Here is an 18,700-nt window from a genome sequence, read left to right as displayed (position 1 = left end):
CCCTCCCAGAAGACATCTGATGCCAGTGATTAACTGGGTTAAAGGAACATTTCCGAGACAGTTCGGAAGCGGGTCAAGAGACTGCATAACTATTGTGTTTTGCGACCTGTGGGTGAAATTCCAGAGTGACTGCTAAACCCCCCATGATTAAGTCTACCTCCTAATTTAATAAAAACTTGCTAGATATTCCCACCTGCTTCCAGAGGACCCAGACTAAGTGTGACTTTAGCTGCGCGTGGCCTAGTATCTAAGAGATGGGGATAATTATCTTTCAATGTGGGTGTAGGACAATCTGGGTGAACAAGAGGGAGGCTGGTGTTATGAAGTCAGCATGGTGTTATCTATTGACTTGCTAGGTACCAGTAGCACCACATTGGGGTGCAGAGTGTGTATGTGTGCAAGAGCGTTCTGTGAGGACTGGGCTAGTACCTGTTGCACCGTGTAGCGGAGTGGGTGTGAGTGGGAGTGATCATCTGCGGACCACCTGTGATTCACAACACTGGCAGTGTTGCTTTATATTTTGATTTCATGCCAAATGCACAATACATTTGACCTTGGGTTTACTGGGTGGCTCTAGCCCACGGCACTGCTAAATATTGTTCTAGTTTATGTACATATCATCTATATGATTGCGACCCGGAGTATATCCTATAATGGTGTGGGATTGTATTATCATGATTTCTAGGGAGAGCCTGGGGTGGAGAGCGTGACACACCACATATGGGTGCTCTCTTTCTATTGGGGGGAGGAGGATTAAATTAGGATTTGTCCACAGTGTGCATACAATTGATATCATAACAATACAAGTGGGCCTAGTACTTCTAGTAACATTTCCAAATGGGTTTTATGCCCAAAGGTTTATGTTGTAATGATTGAATATGTGAGTTGAATGCAAACCTTATTTAAATACATCCTCTGTGAAGTCTCTTCTGTGATGCTCAGTGTATTTAGCGTGAGTGACTGCTGTGCCTTTGCTTTACACATTGCCTCTGAGATTAGCCTGACTGCTCAGTGCCAAGCTCTTCAAGGGTGAGCACAGGTTATACAGTGAATGTAATCACCGGCCCTTGACAGGAACAGTAGGTTCTGCCTGGCAGGGACCATCCCTTCAGCCAACCAGAAAGTGCTAGTTCCACCAGTCTCCCGCTTTTCCACCTCCCAGCTGCCCAGCCCTCCCCTTCATGCTACTCAAAGGTCTCCGCAGCGCGGATCACACCCAGCGCCACGGACGCTGGTCCCCAGACCATTCACCTCTATGACGCCAACACCCTCCATGCCCCAAAACCGGACACCCGACTACCTGCCGCCGGGCATCACCAAATGACACCCAGGGCCCTTTGCCCAAACAGCAGCTACACCTTCGCCTGCCACCGCACATCAGCCCCACCCACTGCATGACCGACAAATACTGGACCTGACTGCTTCCGCTGTATCCTGCTCAACACATGCTACCTCCAAAAATACGCAGTGGAGATCTGGGACCTACTCGACTTAGTCTACCCAGACATCCCCTTACTCACAGAAACATGGTTGAACTTCACATCTATCCAGGTCATCACCACTGCCATCCCGGATGCTACAATATCATCCACAAAGACTTCCCAAGACCACAACTGGAACACTCTGCCTGTCCACCTCCGGGAATCCCCCTCAATGCCCCAAAACGGTCTCCTTTTTCTTCGTATTCAAATATCAGAGCACCTTTCAAAAATGCAAGATGATGGTGTGTGTTGCACAAAAATCTAATGTACTAAGGTGAAACACTATTGCATTTTAAAGAAATAACTTTTTAATGTTTATTTTACAGACGCCATCCTATTTTCATGTTTGTTGCATGATTTAAATGTTAACTATTTTTAGGGCTGGCTCGTACACGGGCTCTTAAAACTCAACCAGACCTCTGAGGATGGCTCTCCCTGTTAATTTGTTCGGTCTCCCACCTCTAACTTAAACTGCCGGGACATTTTCACTTAGACTTCCTGGCATAAGTTCCAAATTCTACGCAGAGGAGTCAAGCACCTATGCAGAGGTATTGTACTGTAGGGCAGCATTTATAGAGCAGTAAGTACTCCTATATGGAACACTTAAGTGCTTGCCTACATATATACCATGCTACACCATGAAGAGTATGTGGTAGAAAGGATTTTGTTTTTATTTTGATCCTATGTGTAAAGTGTTTCCATATCATGCATGATGACCACCAAGGAGCGTTTATCGTGTTCTGGGATGCAGAACGTAGCAGTTTGTTGGAGGATGAAGAGGGACACATGCGCAGGTTTATGGTTTTCAGTGTGCTGGTAGCTTTGAGCTCTGCAGGTCCCTTTATGGTATTTCATTTGTTGTAGACTGCTTAGCTGGTTGAAGCGCTGGGTTGTCCAACCTGAGATTTAGTGTATAGTTGTGATCCTAAGCTAGCATCAATGGTCGGAGGTAGAAGTGGAGAGATCTGTTGAGATGGACATTATTATCTCATAGCGGAGCGATTGAAGGTGCGTTCCTCTCAGTCTCCAGAGGAAAATTATACCTTCCTTGTGTGGGTGGGCCAAAGGCCTGCAAATGGCCAAAAACTTAAGGATTGTGGGGATAGCGCAGCAAACTCTAAGCACTAGATTAAAATATATATATGTTTTAGGCAATTCTGCATTGAACACCCACACAAGTGATGTTTCATTTTTATCGGGAGACCAAGGGGATTGGTGTGTGGTAGGACATTTGTGCCGTCACGGTAATCCCACACAGAAATGTGAGTAAAATGTGATTTCATTTCAGCTAAATTTGAGGTTTGCAGGGGATTCTAGGTAGGAAAATGTTGGGGGATCCACGTAAGCCATACCTCCCTGGACTCCCCCCGGGTGTCTAGTTTTCAGAAATGTGTGGGTTTTATAGGTTTCCCAAGATATCCGCTGAGCCCGGGACCAAAAACGCAGGTAACCCCCTTGAAAAACCAGGTTGTTTTGTGATAGATAGATGGGCACCTGTGTTTTTGGTCCCAGGCTTGCAGACATCTTGGTAAACCTAAACAATCTAGACATTTCTGAAAACTAGATACTCGTGGGAGTCCAGGGAGGTGTGGCTTGCATTGATCCCGCAAAATCTTCCTTCCCAGAATCCGCTGAAAACGTCAAATTTAGCTAATAAGTCACATTTTCCTCTAATATCTGTGTGGGAAAGTTGTGAGATCACTTCACAGCACAAATTTCCTACCACTCACCATTCCCCCTCAGTGTCCCTATAAAATGATACCTTACTTGTGTGGATGGGCAAAGTGCTTATGACATAGAAGGGCCAAAAGCGCAAAGAGATTGGGGGGGCCAAAGCAGGTTCTAAAGGGCAGTTTTTTTATATGTTTTTAGGCTGACGCTACTTTGGGCACCCACACAAGTGAGGTATCATTTTTCTCGGAGACCAAGGGGCATGCTGGGTGCTGGGAAATTTGTGCCTGCGTGGTGATCCTACAGCTTACCCACACAGATATGTGAGGAAAGTGTGACTTTGTAAGTAAATTTGAGGTTTGCAGGGGATTCTGGGTAAGAAAATGCTGGGGGATCCATGCAAGCCACACTGCCAGCCTAGAGTTAGTACACGCACACCACCAGCCAAGCACCATCCATGCACACTGCCAGCCAAGTGCCATCCACACACACCGCCAGCCAAGCACCATCCACATACACCACCAGCCAAATGCCTTCCCTGCACACAGCAAAACAATATCCACGCACTCCACCAGTTGAGTGCCACCCACGTACTCCGGCAGCCAAGCACTATCCCCGCACACTGTCAACCAACCAAGCAGGCCGGACTGGGAACAGCAACCAGCCCTGGCAGATTGCTGCTAGACCAGCCGAGGGAGGGGTTGCATGTTAGTAAAAAGCACTGCTCCTGCTTTTGTTACTGGGGCCCGATATTGCAGTACTGCTGCAAAGCCGGCCCTACTCCTACATGTACAAATGCAACATAATACCTGGTACCTAGTGGGTTTTCTGCCCCAGAGGATAGATCCGGGCCTATTGCCAACATTTGTCTCCCGGGGAAGGCAGAAAGACTCTGGCAATTATTTTGCGGGGTGGGGGAATTTGCATGCCCATTTTTGGGCATCCCCCACCCCTATATACATAAAGGAAAATTCCTGGTGCTTAGTGGGCTTTCTGCCATCCCTGGGGGCAGATCCGGGGCTATTGCTCCATCTGCCTCCTGAGGGGGTAGGGGCAGAAACACTGTGGAATTTTGCAGAGAGGGTCGGGTTATTGGCAGGCCCATCTCTGGCAACCCCCACCCCTAAATGTGCTTCCTTAAAAATAAATCCCTGGTGCCTAGTGTGCTTTCTTCCCCGGTGGAGGGCAGAAAGACTGAATATGCCAGAAAGAATATGGGGGAGCTTAGGCCCATGCCCAAGGGGCTGCTGCCCCTCTCCCTGGTGTCCAGAGGGTGGATCCCTGCTTGGGGATTGCCCTCCTGAACGATCCCCAATCAGGGATTCACTAGGGAGGGGGATATTCTCCCCTTTCCAATGATACCTTCCCTGTCTTTTTACTTGCTCGGGGGACTGAGATAGCCCCACGAGCATGTAGAAAGTGAAACTGAAATGAGCCTATCGACTCATTTCAGTTTTGGTTTTACTGATATGTAGTCTGTGAAACATGCACGCTGATCATCATTTCAGTGAAACAAACTTAATAGCCTCGGGAGCTGGGAAAGCTCTTCGCCAGCTCCTGAGGCTGTTTAGGGGTAAAGGAAATCCCTTTGGTGCCATCTCCATAGGGATTTCTCGTACCATGTTGTTAGATGTGCTGGAGCCATCTGACACACGTGAGCACTTTTGTGTCAGATGGCTCCCGGCCTCCGCATGCAAAGGGTTAAATAAAGGACCAATGAAAAAGCAAAAACTACAACCAATAAACACGCATAAAATGCATGGTAAACATGTGTTGTAGAACCAATGAAAAGATGAAAAAAATTTAGAAATGCGTGCAGACAGGATGCAACAAACAAATCAAGCACGCTCTAAATACATGCAGCCAGGGAAAGATAACCAATTGCAAACAGTAAATGGTCTGCAGTCTTAACCAAATGAAAACATTTCCACTCACCAAAGCGGATGGGAATGAGTCATTTGGCCAAGGGAAACTGATAAAAGCTACACAGAAGGAGGAACAGGCTACAACCATAGAAACAGCGGAAAGGTAAAGTGGCACGCACACAGACCAATAAGAAGTAAAGGCGGGATGTAAGTCCCTTTTAAGATATGTTGAATACAACAGGTTTCACTAGCAAAGTGCAAGCAAAACAAAATGTGGTAATATCAGGGAAATCCTCAGTAAAAACAGCCTGTCTGGCCATAAAACCGTCCCACAACTTCTAAAAAAATTGGCCCAAACACTCATCTCTCAAACCAGCCCATCGGGCACTGCCTGACTGCTCTACAGGCCAGTTTATTGATTTATTTATTTATTTGTATTTTGTAAAGCGCATGGTTACACTAGCAAGTGTGTCCCCGTGCTGATCGCTACAGTTGTTTCCAGGAGTTCATGGCATGATTGCGTGAAAGGTCGTTAAACCGGTCTTAGTCTTTGGGGAAGAGGACTGTTTTCAGGTCTCTTCGAAAGTTAGACTCAGAGGGCTCCAGACGCAGTTTTTCTGGCAGCTGGTTCCATATCCTAGCGGTCATAACACTCTAATAGATTTTCCACCCATTCTGGCTGTTTTGACCTTCGGGACCTGTACTTGCCCAGTGCCGCATGATCTAAACTGGCGGGTGGGCTCGTATCGTTTCAAAAGCCCATACAGATACCTTGGGCCTTTACCATGAAGGATGCGATGTCCTACACATAGGGCTTTGAAAGTCACCCGTTCCCTAATCGGGAGCCAGTGAAGGGTTTTCAGTGCTTTTTTTGATGATGCTCTTCTGGGTAGTTGTAGGATCAAGCGGGCCGCTGCACTTTGTATTCGTTGTAGTCTTGAGAGGCTTTTTACGCTGGCCCCTAGATACAGTACATTTCCATAGTCCAGCCTAGATGTTATAAGGGTATGGACCAGGGTCTGGCGTACCGGTACGGGCATAAGTTTGTCCCTGCATTTGGCGGATATTCAGTAAATATAAATGGGCAAACTATGGAAATCCTCTTGAAATTTGAAACACTATGATGGAAATAGACAGAACACATCCAAACATTGGGTACCAGTATATATTTAAACCGCCTTGTGCAGAGATTACAAGTTGTGCCTTGTGAAGTAAGAATAGCTTATTTGATCTGGTTTACTTTTTCCTTCACATTTTATGACCCGTGTTCCCGCATTTCTATCATTCAAACACAGTAGTGCAAGTACCAGGATGCCAGGCTAACCTCAATGGATCAGCACTTTTCAGATGACAAGTGAAGGAGAGGTTTTTTGAATGCTTGAGTGCAGCCCATTTATTTCATTTACTGGAGGCAGTTGGATTTTCTCCTTAATTAGTGAAATCAAGGGTTAAACAGATGTCTGGACTGGTAGACACCACGAAGTGTTCCACAATGTGCAACAGGCTGATATAACTCAAAAGTAAAAAACAATACCAGTGAGAGAAAAAAATCCTCTTCAAAAAGAGGACAGAAAATAAATTGCTTCTTGAATACTTTTTGGCTTCGCGGTAACTACTTCTACTGCTAACACCATCACTGCTGCTGCTACGATTCACCACCTACAACCTTTTCCCTGTTAGTTTTTTAAAAGCACTTTAGAGCTATAGCAAAAAAGCATTAGCGTTATCAAAAAAGCGCATTTTGTGCAATTTTTTTATTTACTAATCCATCTCGGTCAGTGTAGATGAGCGCCTACAAAATGAATTGTCAGGCACCTCTAAAGTGTTTTCTTTTACATTATTTTAAGCCATGCTGTACTTGAAGCCAACAAGTCTCACAGGCAAGACTTATTGGATTTGCAAATGCTGGTTATACCTGGTACCCCCTTTGAAGTGGAAGGAACTTCTGGGGATCCTTCCTCCTCAGAAGTGTCTGAAATTTCCTGCCTTTCTGCCCTGGTCCCATTCCGTATGCAGTCACAATAGGCGAGTGTGAAGTTCTGTGTGTGTGTGTGTGTGAACTGAGGTAGTGTCTTTGTAGTGCATGTAGGGCTGTGCACAGCTCCGTCCCCATCCTGCCAGCCCCCAGCCCCTCTATACTATGGCTGTCTGGGTGGTATACACAAAGGCCAACTGTCAACTACACTTAGTCATGTGACGCAGAAACAGGCTGTAGGCATCAAAATTTTAAGGCAAGAAAATGCCAAATTTCTAAAAGTGTCATTTTCAGAATTGTGACTTGAAATTCGACTTCATCATTAAATACAATTCTTTAGACAAACATGATATTTCGACCTTCTCTAATACACATGTTATTACTTATTAACTGTAATAAGGTAACCTAATGTTATCTTATGGGAGAAGTAGTAAAATACAAATGTGTGTTTTCACTATCAGAACATGTGAAACTTAAAAGTACATGTCCAACTTTAATTACAGTGAACCCTGTCCTATGTGCGGTCTAGAGCTTACCTTAGGGGTGACTTAAATCTAATAATAAGTAAGTTTTACGCCCGGCAAGAGGATTATCTTGCTAAGTGGAACTGGACTTTTAAACTGCACTATAGGCTGCAAATGGCAAGCCTGAGATATGTTAGAGGCCACTTAAGTGGGTGGCACGATAAGTGCTGCAGGCCCATCAATATCATTTAATTTACCAGGCTGGGTATATGGTATACTACTTTACTAGGGACTTAGAAGTAAATAAATATATGCCAATTAAGTGTAAGGCGATTTTACCATGTTTTAGGGACTGTTCACAAGCAATTTATCATTGTTAGCAATGGTACGGTGCACAGAGTCCTAGAGCACACAAAAACTAATTCAGCACAACAGGAGGAATGAAGGCAAAAAGTTACGGGGAAGACCACCCTAAGGCTGGCAGGCCTAACACAGAGCTTGGTGGTTTGTACTGAGAAAACAGTCCCTCCTATGGATTTTTACTTAAGGTCAGACACTCATGTCTTGTGCAACATTCTAATGAACCAGAAAACACATTTCTAAATAACCTTGAAGGACTAAAGCCGGCTTTCTCTTTAGAAGACAGTAAAATTGTGATTATGGGATGGATGAGCAACTCTAAGAACATCTGCCAGAAAGTGAGTGTGTGTGGCAGATGTTGGGTGTTCATGAGCCAGTCTAGCCCTGAACTGATTTCAAACAAATATGTATTTCTCTTTCAGAGTTCCAACTGGATTAGAAGATGTCTCCAAATACCCGGATTTGGTGGCAGAGTTGTTGAGGAGAGGCTGGACTGAACTGGAAGTGAAAGCTGCTCTTGCTGAGAACCTTTTGAGAGTTTTTGAAACGGTGGAGGAGGTGAGTGATAAAAATGCTTCACTTCTGTATCTCGACAACTGTACAGCCACAGCCCCTTCAGAGCCTCAGTGTTAGGAGTAAACTTTGAACGGACGTTCACTAGTACCCAAGAAAAGTGCTAGGTGCAGGTAACCTCAAATGTACTTGGATTCTTAGACAAAGGGCAGATTACTGGAGAACTAGACAGGCCATGTAGTTGCCATCCCAACATTTTATTTATTTAGATTTTTTTTCCTCTTGAAAACGGTTGTGCCATCTTGACAAATTAGGTGGACCACTAGTTAGCCTACAGAGATGGGCTACCCCTGCCTACTCATTGTCCTATGTAAAGATTAAAAAATAAATTAGCCAAACAGTACAAAAATACATCAAATAAAAAAAACAGCTGTCAGATTCTGCATGTAAAATAATTGCTTTAAAATTCCTTACCAATTTTACTTGTTTGGATAGTGTTTAAGCCACACGTTTGAAGATAGCTACTATGTAAAAAAAATATGTATTTATTTATTTATTTTTGGGTTTGTTACGCGCCGGCATCACACCCGAAGGTGTATCTCCGCGCGGTGCTGTGAGGTGAACAGATCAGAGACTCCTCCTAGAATAGTACCGTTTTTAGTCGTTTCCTGAAAGCTGTGTGGCTCTGGCATTCTCTGAGGGAGAGGGGGAGACTGTTCCATAGACGAGGACCCATGATAGATAGGGCGCGGCCTCCCTGTCTAGTCTTGTAATGTCTAGGGACCTGAAGCAGCTGTTGATTAGAGGACCTGAGGATACGGGACGGACGGTGAAAAACAAATCCTGCATTTCATAATCATCTGGAGACTGGTGGCTGTTGCACATTTCCTGGTGTTACCAGGAAAACGTTTGAAAATGCCAAGAAGCCAGAAATATTTTTCACAAAAGATTGGGTGAAAACTACCCACTAATTTATGACAATAGAGTGTGTGAAAATTAACAGGTGCACAATTTCCACCAGATTAGAGCCAGAACATCCAGAAATTAGGCATCAAGCTAAATCTGTGTACATTTTTTTTTTGCCAGGCACCTACCATTTGCACTCAGATTATGGTCTGGTGTTGGGTGCAAAGAAGGTTTGCACCAAAATAGAATCATCTTGCCCATTCTAAACTGGGCCTTACACTTTAGCTGTTTTTTGCCCCAACTCTATGATTACTCCACTTTATTTATATAGTTTTTTAAATTACAATTCTCCTTCAAACTGTGTCCCTCCTGTCCCTGTCTAGATGTGCCTATGGATTTACAGCCCATTCATTGAAGAACAATTTACCTTTATTGCTTCTGAGTTTCTCTTCAATAAGTCCTATTTCATTACCTGGTTTTAAAGAAGGCTCCTCCACTTGGCAAGAGTCAAGAATACACTTCCAAGTTTGAGAAGTGTTAGACGAGAGGCTGGGGTCTGGGGGCCCATAGTTGTATCTGTTGCACCTGTGTAGCTTAAAATACCAACATGCAGCCTCAGTAAAGCATTTCATAATAAGTTCCCTTAGACCTGCATGTGACAGAAATCTGATTTACAGAGTCAAGCTATGGAAGACAGTTCGGAGGGGAGGATACCCACAAACTGAATGGAGAACTAGTCAGTTATATGAAAAATATACATTACTAGGTCATATTATTACCTTTTAGAGTACTTTTATAGAAGTTAGTAAAACACTTACAAAGCTCCTCTAGGGTAAGAGGTCTCTAGAAGCTGCCCTTAATTGGGGATGTACGAAATTGCCAAAGTTGGCTCTTTCCACCTTTGCCACAACCTTGAGTGTTTTTATTTGAACTTCCCCGTTCACAAAGTTTCTAAAAGATGCCACTGAATTTGTTTTTCCAAGAGGAACAACCTGCAAATTCTACCTTTAGTCGAGAATTCTCCAGCAAAATCAGAAAAATAAATATGAAATGTAGTTTGAGAGAACTTTTATGAATTGGACACATTCTGCAGCTCTGTTCAGATTGTTAGCTAGTCAGATCATTACTAGCATAATGATAATATAGATATTGTTAAATCACAAGGTGATTTTTGAAAAATCCTGACATAAGAGTGCAATACCGTTTTTCTAATTCAGAAAAGTTGGTAAATGGTGGAGTTAGTTATCCCTTCAAAGTGTAATGGCTAACAGAACACCTACAACATTGGTAGATCTGTTTAGGGCAGAGATGTAGGGGGAGGCCACAGTGAAAAATATACCCACTAGTAGAAAGAAAGAAAAATAATTAGCAAGTGCTGTGCCCTGCCACTTTTTTCATGCACAAATACTCTCCTGCTTATTTTCAAATGAGAACATGGAATTCACATAAGTTTTCAAGAAGTACATCTGGAGACTGGTGGCTGTTGCACATTTCCTGGTGTTACCAGGAAAACGTTTGAAAATGCCAAGAAGCCAGAAATATTTTTCACAAAAGATTGGGTGAAAACTACCCACTAATTTATGACAATAGAGTGTGTGAAAATTAACAGGTGCACAATTTCCACCAGATTAGAGCCAGAACATCCAGAAATTAGGCATCAAGCTAAATCTGTGTACATTTTTTTTTTGCCAGGCACCTACCATTTGCACTCAGATTATGGTCTGGTGTTGGGTGCAAAGAAGGTTTGCACCAAAATAGAATCATCTTGCCCATTCTAAACTGGGCCTTACACTTTAGCTGTTTTTTGCCCCAACTCTATGATTACTCCACTTTATTTATATAGTTTTTTAAATTACAATTCTCCTTCAAACTGTGTCCCTCCTGTCCCTGTCTAGATGTGCCTATGGATTTACAGCCCATTCATTGAAGAACAATTTACCTTTATTGCTTCTGAGTTTCTCTTCAATAAGTCCTATTTCATTACCTGGTTTTAAAGAAGGCTCCTCCACTTGGCAAGAGTCAAGAATACACTTCCAAGTTTGAGAAGTGTTAGACGAGAGGCTGGGGTCTGGGGGCCCATAGTTGTATCTGTTGCACCTGTGTAGCTTAAAATACCAACATGCAGCCTCAGTAAAGCATTTCATAATAAGTTCCCTTAGACCTGCATGTGACAGAAATCTGATTTACAGAGTCAAGCTATGGAAGACAGTTCGGAGGGGAGGATACCCACAAACTGAATGGAGAACTAGTCAGTTATATGAAAAATATACATTACTAGGTCATATTATTACCTTTTAGAGTACTTTTATAGAAGTTAGTAAAACACTTACAAAGCTCCTCTAGGGTAAGAGGTCTCTAGAAGCTGCCCTTAATTGGGGATGTACGAAATTGCCAAAGTTGGCTCTTTCCACCTTTGCCACAACCTTGAGTGTTTTTATTTGAACTTCCCCGTTCACAAAGTTTCTAAAAGATGCCACTGAATTTGTTTTTCCAAGAGGAACAACCTGCAAATTCTACCTTTAGTCGAGAATTCTCCAGCAAAATCAGAAAAATAAATATGAAATGTAGTTTGAGAGAACTTTTATGAATTGGACACATTCTGCAGCTCTGTTCAGATTGTTAGCTAGTCAGATCATTACTAGCATAATGATAATATAGATATTGTTAAATCACAAGGTGATTTTTGAAAAATCCTGACATAAGAGTGCAATACCGTTTTTCTAATTCAGAAAAGTTGGTAAATGGTGGAGTTAGTTATCCCTTCAAAGTGTAATGGCTAACAGAACACCTACAACATTGGTAGATCTGTTTAGGGCAGAGATGTAGGGGGAGGCCACAGTGAAAAATATACCCACTAGTAGAAAGAAAGAAAAATAATTAGCAAGTGCTGTGCCCTGCCACTTTTTTCATGCACAAATACTCTCCTGCTTATTTTCAAATGAGAACATGGAATTCACATAAGTTTTCAAGAAGTACATCTGGAGACTGGTGGCTGTTGCACATTTCCTGGTGTTACCAGGAAAACGTTTGAAAATGCCAAGAAGCCAGAAATATTTTTCACAAAAGATTGGGTGAAAACTACCCACTAATTTATGACAATAGAGTGTGTGAAAATTAACAGGTGCACAATTTCCACCAGATTAGAGCCAGAACATCCAGAAATTAGGCATCAAGCTAAATCTGTGTACATTTTTTTTTTGCCAGGCACCTACCATTTGCACTCAGATTATGGTCTGGTGTTGGGTGCAAAGAAGGTTTGCACCAAAATAGAATCATCTTGCCCATTCTAAACTGGGCCTTACACTTTAGCTGTTTTTTGCCCCAACTCTATGATTACTCCACTTTATTTATATAGTTTTTTAAATTACAATTCTCCTTCAAACTGTGTCCCTCCTGTCCCTGTCTAGATGTGCCTATGGATTTACAGCCCATTCATTGAAGAACAATTTACCTTTATTGCTTCTGAGTTTCTCTTCAATAAGTCCTATTTCATTACCTGGTTTTAAAGAAGGCTCCTCCACTTGGCAAGAGTCAAGAATACACTTCCAAGTTTGAGAAGTGTTAGACGAGAGGCTGGGGTCTGGGGGCCCATAGTTGTATCTGTTGCACCTGTGTTGGTTTTTCCCACTTGTTAAGTTGGGAAATGTGAGAATTACACCCTCTGAGTCTCACTGACAAAGTACACCCCTCGGCACAGGAGCACCTCCCCGCAAAGTGAGTGCTCCAGAGATGATGGAAGGTCAGAAGGATGGAGTATCCAGTCCGCAATGAAAAGTTTTAAAAAAAATGTTTTATGCAACTTCGCAATTACTATTCATTTTTGGTACCTGCTACATAAATAGTCATTACCATTACTAATATTATTGTAAATGAAATATAACAGGTTAAAGAGTCCATCCTGTTTTAAAGTAGAATTAATTGTGTTTCGCTTCAATTGCATTTCATGGTCTAGATTTTGAGAGGAAAAAGTAATTCTAGAATTGGAAGGTACAAAAGAAACATCCACGCTAAGAACCCCAGAGCGTCAAATCGTGTTGGCTTAACACCTGCACTGGCTGACGGTTAGGGTGACCAGAATTTTAAAGCCAAAAACCGGGACATTTCACGAAAATAGAAGGACTACAGTTTTATTTCAAGCGAGCGCACAGAATGACAGCGCTCCTCAGCAGAGAATTACAGAACAGGCAGCTAGAACATTAATAAAATGCAACTTTAAAAACCCAGAAGCTTGCCTGTTAATTAGATTGCTTTCTTGAAACAACTGCTAACTATCCCTGCGCTGTAAAACATTAAAAAGAACCTCCCACAGTTTTTAGTCACCCCTCTCTAAAAACCGGGACAGGAGCTACATTTCCTGAAATTTGCCAGCAGGAGAAAAACAGGGCAAATCCGGGGCGCCTGGTCACCCTACTGACGGTGTCACACATAGGACGGTCACTTTGCCGTTCCTCGAAGTATGGTTCTCAGATGCCAGCCCTCTCCTGCATGCACCAGAGGCCTTCCTGAAGTAAGAGTTCCCTATCCTGGAGGGTCAATGTCACACTCCTCACACGCTGCCTGCAAATTACTTTTGAGGTACAGAACTTCAAAAGAAATCAAACACAACTGTGTTCTCCTTTGCCCAGCAATTGATAGTCGTTCTGTTTGTAAACACGTTAAGACAAACTGTCCCGTTTTTTTTTTTTTAACTACTTCTTGGTTTGCTCAAATTAGAGCATTGATTGGTGACGGCTGCTCCGCTAAGGCGGAAGAGCGCCACCCCACTACTTTTTGAGCAGTGCTAAAAATAAAATTATAATAAGATGTTATTATCATTTTATTTTTCCTCGCAGGACTCAGTTCTGGTCGGGGTGGGGCAAGGTTGAGCTTGCCAGAGTAAGGAGTGGTTTGCACTCCCTAATTGCGCATGACTGTTTGGCCAGCCCTCTTGGGCCGGCCAAACAGTCATGCGCACTTAGCATGTACTCCACCTGGCTGTGTTGCACTGCCCATGGAGAACATTCCCAGGCTCCCAGGCACTCCCTGAGCGGCCTGCCCAATCACGACACTGCTGGGAAAGCAAGGGACCTGGCTTCCATTCCTGCTGCAGTGCCGAGTGAGGACGGAGGAGAGGTGTTGGTAATGGCAGCCAAATATACGTTTATTTAATGTATTCTTACTACCCCTCCCACACCCGTTCCGAGGCAGCCGCCACTAGCGTTGATCGGTTTTGCTTCATCAGCCCTCTCACAAGGCGGAATTTAAATTCACGTTGCATGAGGGCCTGCCCAGAGCAAACCAAAAAGTGAAAATAACGTGGTTACCAAAGCGCTGCTACATCTATTCCCTGGTATGTACTGCCATCTTGTGGGCAAGGTGATTTTGGGACGATCACTTTAAAATAAAAAAGCTCTTCTTATTCATGCAGATCAATGAACCTTCAGGGAAGTACCAGCGCTGCGGACAAAGTACACTACCCTCACTGTGCCCACATTCTAGCACCCGCTAAGTTCACACATGTGCCTCAAATCCGAGCGAGACTGAGTCATAAAAGGCTGGAGGGGGGTTATGTGAATAGATTTCACAAGCACAGCGCAAGCCCTGTGCAGGCGAAACCTAAAAAAAGGGCACCACCAACTTCCTCTCCCAAAGGGGTCCGACTCCAGCTAATAATGGCCACCTCCATTGGCCAATCATTTCCTTCTGTTCAATATGGGTGTCACCGCCCCTCTATGCAGGCACCAACCACCCAGTCTCCTAAAAGTACCATCACCAACTTTGCCTCGTCCGTTACTGTTCCCAAGTCTCTTTCCAGCACATTTAAAATGTCGTTTTGAATGACCACTGTCCATGTAACCCTTCGTTCTTTCCCGATCCTGTCAATCATAAAGATCGCAGTCCTTCCAACCAAGTGTTCTTTTTTTATGATGCTATTCAGGCCTGTCCATTTAACTCTTTCTTTTTCCTTTATGATGACACAATTAGTTGAGGCCTGTGTGCTTCCTTCCCTTACAGGTGAAACGAAACATGTCTTCGGTGCCACCCTATGACGAGCCTATCGAGTTGAAAGAGCTGGCAGGACCCTGCAGAACCAGCTATGGCTACGAGGTTGAACCAGTCAAGGAGAATGGAGGACCAGGTGGCAACCACATCCTGCCCGTCGTCCTTGCCCTGCCGCTTCTCTACTCAGTTCTCCTCCTTTAATGCCTAGGCCTGTACCAGCCATACAGAGACCCTCGCGCCCCCAGAAGTGCCAAGAGAGGCACAGCTGTGCTTTAAGTGTCTAAAGGAGCAACTCCAAACTGCAGCAAACCAGTGCCCCCTTCTGATCCACCACCATATCCAATGCAGAACCTGGAGCAGCTCCACTTACATTTGGCCGGATTGTTTTTTGAAAGTGATGCAATGTCAGAAAAGCGCTATCTGAACCCTAGCTTCTCTGCTTGACAATCCCTGTGATTCTTGTTCAGTCAAGTCGGTCTGCCTTTCCCTCAGTTCCCTTATTTTCCAGCACTGGGAGTACTGAAGAACCATGCGGGCATTAGGGTGAAGCAGACGACAAAGAGGCTGAAGATGTACCTTTTAATTGTTTTGTGGCACAGCAGGGGATCTGCTGGCCTCCATCCATGTGGACTCGGATGGAAACGACCTATATAGTACAGTCTGCAAATCCCTTCCCATTCTCGAATCTCTGTTCCTGTCTGCCCCACAACCTCTAATTATCCCAACCAGCTTGCAAACATACATGCACCTGCATCTCAAAAAATGAAAGAGCTGGCACATTCCTACAGCAATCTCAAGTGATCTCAGGGCGAGGGAGGGTAGCTGATTGAGAGCCCTATTATTTCCTTGCATTTTGGGGCTTGTAGTTCAGGAATTATTAACGATGAATTAAAACCGTTCCAATCAGCACTGTACCTGGTTAACAGGGGAGCAAAGTAAAAAAAATCAACATCAACAGCTCACCTGGTTTTTGGCTCTCTGCGACCCAAAGCATAAAAATGCTTCATACTCTATCATACCCCCTCCAGCTCGAAAGGGCATAGATCAAGCACCTTGCAAAGTTATATGGAGCTAGTGTGCTGTTAAGATAGACAATGACTTTGTGGCTGAAACCCAGATACTGAAATTATGAACTTTGAGTTAAATAGTAAAAAAAATTACAAAAAATTATAGATGGAAAGCTGGACTTACTCTCAGCTACTGGTATTTACTCGGGTCACAACTCAGTCCATCATTATTTTGCACTCCATGCCACCTCAGTTTGGACTTGGCCATATGCAAACAGTCTTAACCCTAGTCCAATAGGAACTGTCCAGCCGGAACTGCCAGGTTAGGTCCTCCCTGACCAGAAACACAAGCAACCTAGGACCGGTTTCGCCCAGTCAAAGCTCATCAGCCAAGTATTGCTTTGTTACAGTGACACAGAGTGCACAGGACCCACGTCTCGAGCATACCCGTCCGACATAGGGTGACACACTAAAATATTTTTAAAAAGTAATGCCATCACTTTTTTTGAATACTTTACTCTGTGGCCCTAAGTGGGACGGGTATGCTCAGGGTTCTGATGACCTATATCAATGATCTAAACTCACTCCGCTGTCATTTTATGCGTGACTTGCCAGGACTACCCAGAAATGTAAGGGGCTTCCCTCCGAAGCAACTCAAGGGTAATTTCTTACTTGTATATATAGACAGAGCCGTGTTTAAACACCAGTTTGCTGCCTTTCAGTTTCACCTGTCGGTACAAAAAAAAAAAAACACTCTCAGAAATCTAGAAGATAAACATGGACCTTGATAGAATACTATAAAAAGCATTGGCAATGCCAATCAGTCTTGCTTGCTGGTAAAAGGAAAGTAAGCGAGCCTAATTGGCATTGTCAATGCTTGTTTATGTTGTTGACAGAATTGAAATGTTTGATTTGTTTTAGGAATTTTTTAACACATTGTATTTAAAGTTTTTTATCCCAATTGAAACTATACATATCACTTCAAATTTTTCATTATAAATCTTCCATGCAGGTATAACTTGTATGATCGAGCACCAGTCACAACCAAGGATTGTGAATCATGAGCCTGCACAAAGCCAAACATCCCACAACCTCAGTGCCTGGTTATTTCAATCTATTTTAATTGAAAGGTAGGAATGAACTGCAGACAGAAGATGTAACATCTGTCCAGCATTGCTTACTGTCCCTGACCAATTACACAATAAAAATTAAAAAAATTCCCACCTATGGTTATTTGTCCTGATTAAGTTGAGCTTTGTGTTAACAGTAAAATACATGTAGAATCATGATATAGATTTGATTTTTATCACACATGGATATCAAGGTCAGGGACCTTGAAGAACACAAAGGGTTGCATGACAGGAATCAAGGCAGCATTTACAACTAATGCTTTTACCACGACTCCGTAAGAACGAATGTGCCTTCACAACAACTTTTTTTTAAAATACTTACATTGTCATGATAGACATGCATGGTAAAATATGGTAGAAATTTAACAGGTATGTTTGTGTATGTATGTATGTATATATCATCATCAAGGCCTCTTGATATATATATATCATCATCAAGGCCTCTTGAGGCCGAAACGCGTCTTGACGGTCTAAGGGTGAAATAAATTATTTTTCTGCACCAGGAACTGGAGTTCGCATTTGTTATTCCCGAGGAGAAAGGGATTGTGAAAGAAACAAAGGTCGAAGAAAAAAATATATATATATAATACTCTTACTTGCAAAATACTTACATTTTCGTTGTGAAGTAATATGTGTTAAAAAAAAATGCTGGAAAGACTCGTAAAGAAGCTTTGGCTGTTCAGGCATAGTCGTAAAGGCATCTGGCGCAGTGATCAATGCGGTTTCCAACACAATGAGTTTGACAAGTACAATGGCCCATGGTTCTGCATCAGTATTACAATCTAGCAATCAGTCTTGCTCTTTCCCTCTAACAATCAATGGCATTTGTGTCTGCAAACACAACCTTATGGTACAGTGCCTAAAATGACGGCCGAGTGCTGCAGAGCGATTTATGGTATGCTTGATAATATGCGACTCTTTCCTCTACCATAGGCCCATTATACTGACTTTCCAATATATCAAGTCCAGATATGCCCCAGTTCTGACAGTAAACGAGCACAGGAGCAGGTCTTTCACAGGTGATGGATGCTATAGGTTTGCAGGAACCCGCATGAGCACACTGCAGTAGATTTTGATTTTGAACAAAAGCAAAGTTCAGAGGGCTAAGCCTGCACATAATGGAATTTGCAGGATTAAACAAACATATTTTAACAACGCAGTGGGTAACACCAAGGTTAGTGCAGATCGTTGTTTAAACTGGGTTTTCTCTGCAATGCTAGCTGGGACTGTTTGATGAAATGTAAAGGAGTGCCTTGTTGGAGAAAAGAGTGTAGTTTGGGCTTTGGGGGTATGCAGGTGCTCCAGATACTTACTTTGGTGAAACTTGGGTGGACGCCTGCAAGAGC

The 18,700-nt window shown here is 43.2% G+C and overlaps 1 protein-coding gene across 2 annotated transcripts in view; it reads left to right on the top strand.

The window, feature by feature from the left end:
- The window catches only part of DPEP1 (dipeptidase 1), a 199,145-nt gene extending 181,694 nt beyond the window's left edge, over positions 1-17,451 (top strand). The window contains exons 9-11 of one of the 2 annotated variants that reach the window (XR_015302468.1): positions 8,239-8,374; positions 15,230-16,633; positions 16,757-17,451. Coding sequence is in view for 1 of the 2 variants with exons in the window: in XM_086945795.1 (XP_086801921.1) it covers positions 8,239-8,374; positions 15,230-15,418 (325 nt within the window). In the remaining variant the exon portion in view is untranslated. Of the gene's footprint in view, positions 1-8,238; positions 8,375-15,229 lie in introns of both variants that reach the window. The other variant, XM_086945795.1, reaches the window with a different exon arrangement.
- The last annotated feature ends 1,249 nt before the right edge of the window (positions 17,452-18,700 follow it).

The sequence above is a fragment of the Lissotriton vulgaris genome, chromosome 12, assembly GCF_964263255.1.
Source record: "Lissotriton vulgaris chromosome 12, aLisVul1.2, whole genome shotgun sequence".
In the NCBI taxonomy this organism is placed as follows: domain Eukaryota; kingdom Metazoa; phylum Chordata; class Amphibia; order Caudata; family Salamandridae; genus Lissotriton; species Lissotriton vulgaris.
This window is presented reverse-complemented; position numbering and strand designations above follow the sequence as displayed.